Below are 7,676 nucleotides of genomic sequence, written 5' to 3'. Positions count from 1 at the left end.
CTGAATAGTTCTTTAGCTGGCAAAATCTTGACAAAGCAATTGACAGGCCGGTTCTTAGCAGACTGGATATTGAAATTTAGTTTATTCATATTTGTTAAAAAAATAAATAAATATTTGAGCCCTCTGGGCAAAAAGTAGAATGGCATTGTAAAAAGAGGATTACGGAGTTTGTATAGTGTTGCTGTTACAGATAAATAACAATGAGGCGGCATTAAAAGCTGACACCTTTGTATAACCATTACTCAGCGCGTTGAACTTGTTCTAAAGATTACTGTAAAAGTCATTCTAAGTCACCGAGCAATTATGCACATTTGAAATTGTTCAACCCGCTGGCACCAGTGCCATAGCTTAGTTCTAAGTTGGCTGCCTAAACCACCGAAGACAAAGTTGTCCAACACCAACATGTTCAACATTATAAAAGCTCATGATGCAAGCTTTATGTTTACCCGCTTTTAAGGCATGTAGGTTTTGAGATTCTTTGGGAGCTTCTCAGAGATCAGCTCGGCAGATGTTCGACTCATGTGATGTTCCACAATACAAAGATTATACAGTGCATATAAACCGAGTACGTCAGCGCTATACTGTTTGACACACTTGCTGCAGCCTCGACCAAAACCATCTTGCCCGTTGATACTGGCTTATCTTCATCGCCTGTGTCTGGTCTGTCGTTCCGATAGGGTTTGTCAACCTCGGCTATAAAGGGTAATTCTGGTTCTTTTCGCAGACAGTACGTGTCAGTGTTATACTTCATTCGAATACACGTAGATTCGTCTATGATAGGATCTGTGTTATCACACAGGCAGTTTTTTAGTTTAGTCGCTCTTGTCTGTCGATAGAGTATGGAGACACTATTATTACACTGTTCGCTGCACTCAACTCCATCTGGCGAATGTCTGGCCCAGAGATTCTGACAGTTATCCTCATAGTACGACAGAGCTGTCCAGCATTGCGTATCCGCCTCACAGAGCATCCGTGCCAATGAGCAGCTAATTTCTGTCTCATCGTCAAGGCTGTTGAGGGCTGTCAGGACCGCCGTACTGCAGCCGGCTATGCGATTCTGCCATGAAAGACAATCCTCGTTGCCTACACAGTCACAGGTTATATAGTCAGTGCCAATATTATCATCGACAGTGACCAGTGAGATGACGGCTGACATACACAGGTTCGTACAGTGGTCCACAGTTCCTAACTTTACCTGCTCACACGCAATGTAGAAATTGTTCAGTGCCATGCTGCATCCTATACGTGAGGTGCAGCGGTTTCTTGCACTCAGGCAAGTTGGTGCGACAGAGTTACTGGTTACAGAGCCAAACCATACTACTAACAATAATGTGAAAAGTGAAAATTCCATGACAGTGCTCGATGTCTTCCTTCGATAAAACGCTTCAATCATGCCTTACTGTAGTTAATGCTGTCCGCCTTTACTTTTTCCAGGTTCGCACGTGCTGTTCTGGTGAGAGTCAATCTCAGAGTGCTGCCTCCTGCTACAATAAGAAGTATTCATTTCATTCATGTTTGAAAATGGCTACTCGATGCCTGCGCAAAATCTGTATGCACTAACTAGCATACCGCAATCTATTCATTCATAATTGGATGAACATCGCCTGGAGCCAGAAGCCCATCTTTTGTTTTTGCGCACCTTTGGCTATTTTGTGTGTAAAAGAGCAGTCTAAACATCTGGCTGCCCGTTGTTATTTTCAGATGTAACAGCTTTAACAAGAAGGTGAGTCACTGTCTCAAACAGGAAAAAATCTTCAAAATGATTAGCTAATGCGTGAACATGGTAATATTGCTGCAAACATCATAAAAATGCATTGATCAAATACACTCAGACTGATAAACGCCGCAAAATGTTTTTTCATAGAGAAACTTTTAGTGTAAGTGTTGATTGTAAATAAATTTTACCTTTCGTTGAGTAACAGTACAGAATCCCTTTTGCAGAAGATTCTCTGTGTAGTTTTTAGGTGGTTCTGGAACAACTATTTACCTTCAGCAAGCGTGTCTCTGGATGGTTGTGGTGTAACATTGTCATCATTATTATATATATGGCGAGTATCCATTAATCTTGTGCTAAGAAATGTGTCCTGTCATTCAGAGTTTGCTTGGGAACAAAGCCCTCTACCCTGATGCTTCGGCAAATGGGCCCGCCTTCTTTTTTAGTGCATGCTGGCTTTCCTCGTGTTATAATAACCAAAACAAACATTGCCTCGCTACTTAGCTAGCCTGCACATGTATGTGAGACAATCATAAGTTGTTCCCTGAAATATAACCATTCTTCTGCAGTAACAAGTATTAATATTCAAACACTTTACAACTAAAATATATTTATACAATTATGTTGGAATATTATATAAGCACAATACTTTGGTCATAAGTTGGTGAACACAAGTATTCAAGTCAAGGATCAAGTCTATCAGCATATTTGAAGTTGGAGCAGTCAAAATCTTGGCCAAAGAATTAACTATCTATATTATTATTGAGTCTTAATTATAAGAAATGAAATATCTATTTATGGTTGTGGACATGATATTGTAGAAGTTTGTGAACTGAATGTATAAAATTAATTAATAGAGACAGGAGGTAAAAGAATTATTGTATTGTTGGTGATGAGAGTTTTATATAGTCCTATGCATTCCGGATGGGTTTGCATTGGTTTCATCATCAACCAGTGCAGCTGGGAAAGAGAATAACAAGCTTCACCCAGCTGCAAATTGTCAACACGATTTCAAACGAATCTATCACCACCTTGTCATTCTTTGTGTGACATAAATAGAGGGGCAACATAGCGAACATGAAAAGTCGAGGACATGGGCACGCTGAAATTCAGTTTACGATCGTAACTAGATTGTTTCAAAAGGTTGAACTTCATTTAGTAGTGAGTCTATTTCAGATTGGTGGCTTGGGCATTTCTATTTTGAATTTTTAATAAAACAATTACTATATTCTAGATTAGTAATTCAGACAAAAACAGGAAATATAATTTGAACCCAGATACAGAGATGCATCTTAAATTATGGAGTTAATACCGCGCCTAATTGCGAAACTTGTGCAATAATATTAATCAATCTGGTTTGTTGCGACTTTCTTTTGTTTTTGTAAAAAGAAGCCAAACAAGCACGCCGTGACGAGGATCAATCCTGTCTAATCCATGTCTGAGATGACTGACAAGTCGTGGGAATAGAGAAAAATCGGATTCCTTCGTGGAGTAAGAAGCATTTTACAGATAAACCATTCCAAGATAACTCACACTTGAACATTCGCTGCCAGTAGCATCACACCTCTTTTAAACCTAACAGAACAGTAGGTAGCTGACGATTAGTGTATTCTCATGGCAGTATAACTTGGACAGTGACGCGCACTGCCATTCTATCTTGAATAGACATCAAAACATGGCGGTCATACGAATTGAATTTTTCATCAAGTGCTCTAAAATTACACATGAACGGTTGAAAAGACATCTCAAGAGCGTACAAAATTTTTGTAACATGTCAGAAAAGATATACTTTTAGCTCAGGCGCTAGTGGCTTTGTTTTTATTCACAACCCCAAAGGAGTTTTATAAACCCTTTCCCAAGGTCGAGTTCAATGATAGAAGTCAGAGATGATGTACATTAAAAATAGTTTCTTAGTGAAACAAGTAAAAGTGCTACTTTTGTCAGATAAGCACCTTGGGCCAAAATAACCAAAGAGAGATGCTCTGAAGTACTAAGTAATCTGTCCATCTCTCAGACGAGTCATCTAGGGAAAAGATTCTCAGCAATGGTCCTTACTAGGAAAATTCTTAACTAATGTACTCAGGTTGAGCCTACAAAACTCAGTAGTACATTGTGACCACTCCTAACTCCTGTACTCAGGTTGAGCCTACAAAACTCAGTAGTACACTGTGATCACTCCTAACTACTGTACTCAGTGTGAGTTAACAGAACTCTGCGGTACACTGCAAAGACTCCTTACTACTGTACTCAAAATGAGTTTACAGAACTCTGTGGTACACTAGAGCCACACACAGCCTTGCTTGCAATAAACCAATGGAAATCATGCGTAAAAATTCTCTCGACCGTTTTGATTTTTATATCTGTGCAGTCATGATAAGCAGATAGCTTTTTACAGCTGACTCTAATGCCTTCACTTTGCATTATTTCCTTTTACTAAGAAAATTTATATCAGTAACCATTGGTGCAAACAATACATATTTATTTGAAGTACTTTGTACATACTACTGTTAATAAATAATTGATTTTAAAATTTTAAATAATTAAATCTCATAAAACTTGTAAGGCTATATTGTTAGAAATTAGAGAGAAGTTGATTGTCATGAGATAATGATGCTGTCATTACGAATTAGACAAACATTTGATCCGTTTCAATCGAGTCGAGTCGTCTTATGACGTAATTATTGCTTTGTATTTTCAGCGTTTTACTTGCGATAAAGTTTAGTCAATTTTAATCTTTAAACATCCTGACAGCCAGATCACCTCAAACATCAAACAAAATCTTAAATAATGGAAAAATATTTGTACTTTTCCGTATAATCTACTACAATTCTATGTGATCACATATTTTTATTAAAATTATCTCTCACAGTATATATTAAACAAATCTGTTTTGCTGCAAAAGTTATTGTTTTACAAAACTCTCAAACATACCACCATTGTTTCCTCTTAGAGAGTATGCACTATTGTTTCTAGCCATGGGAATATGTAGGCCAAACTCGTGTCCAGTTAGGTGCTGACAACACAACTGCAGTGACAACTCAGTTGCCACAACGCTAAGAATATTCAGACATTTAGCTGAATATTATGATATCTAGCTAAATACATATATATGCTAAAAGTCCTGTTGATGAGACAGCAAATACATGTATTTTCAATCAACAGAGAACTGCAACTTTTGTTCTTCTTAAAATTGATTGTCTGAGTGCAGAATTATGAACTGTCAAGTCAAGTCTGGTACTAAGCCGGTTTTACCAATGATGATAAATTGCTTTTTAATTATCTTTAGCTGTGACCAAGAATATTGATTCAGAGTCACTTGCCTATGTTGAGTATTAATCAATTACTTGTAAACATGTGACAATCGCCTAATTTTCTCCATTTGCTCATTACATATTGGAAATAGTTCTCACGCTGCTAAATAAAAAATATGTATAACAGTTCCATTTTGAAGTATTAAGGAGATGCTGCCGCTTAAAGGCAAAACTAACGCATGCTATACCTAGGACAGCAATTCTGCTCGGTTAAAATATTGATGGACTAGACAAGATTCAGTTACTAATGGCATAAAGACACATGAGAGGAGGAATATTCACAGTCTAAATTTGAGTGTTGAGAAATGGAAATGTGTAAGATTGATTATAAATAGTAACTCTTACACTGGCCATCTCGTGCACCGCGAGAGATCATCATGTGTAATAGCTATGTGCACAATTATTCTTAGATGTGTAATAGTGGAGTGGTGGAGTTGGTAGTACACCTAGCTACAAAATTGTATATATGAGTTCAATGCTCAGGTGAGGTAAGATTTTTTTCTCTGATGCTCTTAGGGTGGCTTTGAACGTCTGGTCAGACACTACTCTTGTTATAGTTATCTGGCTGTCCGTCGAAATCGACCATAGCTTGCATATTAGCGATGCATGCTTGGGTCCGGCAGTATGGTAGAGTCGAGGTGATCTACCACTTGTGGAGCTGCCAGATTAACATGAAGGGATGCATTTCGCAACACGTCCCGTCTGACAGAGCCAGGTAGCCCATTTCACTTGCCCAATGTGTGAAGGACAGAGGTTGATCTTTAACGTACCCACGATGTCAGTGTGGTACAGGTAGCCTCCCAAGTTCTGGTCTAGATCCGAAAGACTCAGCAATTTAGGGTTGAAAGCTTGCTGAGAGCTTTTTGTCAGATCGGCATTAAGTAGGACTCAAACCACCACCCTCATGGTTGATAGTCAAAGATGCTACTACCAAGCCACACTGACACTCTTATTATAGTAAATATGCTCAATTTAATGTGTGGAACCAGCTTTTCTTTTTTCAGATGGCTCAGTTCCTAGGACAATGCTATATTTTATTATAAACCATAATTTCTTTTCGTAGTATTGAGAAAGCATTAATTTAGAACATTTGAAGTGTGCATAGGCTATGATTGGAATCAGTTAATAACCGATTTTTAGTTGAAAGTATAAACATTCATGGTCTGACAGCAACATGCGAATCGTTAATTTTTTTGCAAAATATTTTGTTTTATGGGAAAATTAAAATACTTTCCGTTTGCACGGTAATAGAATACAAAAATATTTTAGAGTGTTAGCTAATAAACGAGCTTAATACTTATAATTTTACTTCGCTGTTCTTTATTCTTCTTCATTTCATCGTCAAATATGCTTTGAACGGCGGCAACCGGTGAAAATATAGTTTATATCTATCTAAATATTTTCACCGGCGTCTGCTACTAAAATAGTAATCATGTTGTTATTATTGCACAAGTCAGGCACGACTGTCTTGACTGAGGCAACAAAATTCTAAGGATTTAAAATAGTTAACTAATCATTATAAAAAGAAGTGAAGGAGATTGTGAGAAATAAATGTTTGTTACAACTCAACTGGACTGTTATCATTAAACTGAATCCGCCATTTTAAGATTTGTCTATAAGATTATTTTTAAACTGGATTAACAAAGACTTGAAGCTTAACTGTACTGCTTTTTATTGCTGTAGTTATTTATAACAGGCACAATTAAAATACCTTACCAATTCAAAAAATCAATTTTCCTAAATCCAATCAAGACCAAAAAAATGGTTTTGATGTTTTACTTCAATGTTGACTGAAAATGGTTAAAAAACTTTGGCCGAGACAAATTTGACTATTGACTTAAATTACCCACAGTCCTGACTTTAAACAAAGCTACTGATGTTGAGCAAAACTCAAAATCAACAATGTATTATTTGTTGATAACTTTTTCAATTATAATAAATTTTGTCAGTATAATATCACATTTTTACTAAATAAAAACAACACAGCAATTTAGACGGAATACCAATATTGATGTTGGCTTGTCTGCGCACATAGCATACACTATTGGTCTCTCTTTTTATCACATTTTGGATTTTTTAGTCTACTGATGCATAATATAAGCTGAATGTGAGTCAATAAACTAATTTAGTTTAATAATGCATAATAACACATAATAATGTGTTGCAATGAATTAACAATCAGAGCATCATTAGCCCTAACACGAGCTAGTCTTTAGTTTAAAAAAAAAATTAGAATAAAAATCCTTATCATTATCGTTATCCTTATAGTAAAATAGACTAAAATGCCTTGCCATTATCATCTTTTTCCAAAATGTATAGAACTAGAGGATGTACACATAGTGTACAAAACTGTCTACTTAAGTACCAATCCAAACTCTTGCATCGCTACATATTGCAATGGTGTATTGGCTACAAAGTGATTCCCATGTGGCAGCGTGCAGCTGCTGATGTGGAGCTTTTTGCCATGGCACAATTTTTTCTCCTATATTGAAGAGATTAAAGGAAGAATGCGCCCCCGACACTAATACTTTGAGCGGAATAAGCTGACCACACAAGCAGTTGAGTGGAAAGACATCCTCTCTAGCAGTATGCGAAATATGACAATAAATAATGTAGTTAAGGTCATTTGTTAGTTTATTTTTTCTGGTATG

General features: G+C 36.8%; 1 protein-coding gene across 1 annotated transcript; it reads right to left on the bottom strand.

The window, feature by feature from the left end:
- Positions 1 to 63: 63 nt before the first annotated feature.
- Positions 64 to 2,006, bottom strand: LOC137391294 (growth arrest-specific protein 1 homolog). Its single transcript, XM_068077720.1, has 2 exons — positions 1,906 to 2,006; positions 64 to 1,484 (listed from the first exon to the last, which is right to left on the bottom strand). Exon 2 carries the CDS (start codon positions 1,391 to 1,393, stop codon positions 518 to 520), a length of 876 nt encoding a protein of 291 aa, XP_067933821.1. The 5' UTR covers positions 1,394 to 1,484; positions 1,906 to 2,006; the 3' UTR covers positions 64 to 517.
- Positions 2,007 to 7,676: the final 5,670 nt, after the last annotated feature.

This window comes from Watersipora subatra, chromosome 3 (genome assembly GCF_963576615.1).
Source record: "Watersipora subatra chromosome 3, tzWatSuba1.1, whole genome shotgun sequence".
Lineage (NCBI taxonomy): Eukaryota > Metazoa > Bryozoa > Gymnolaemata > Cheilostomatida > Watersiporidae > Watersipora > Watersipora subatra.
Note: the sequence above shows the minus strand (reverse complement) of the source record. Positions and strands in the feature narration are given on the sequence as shown.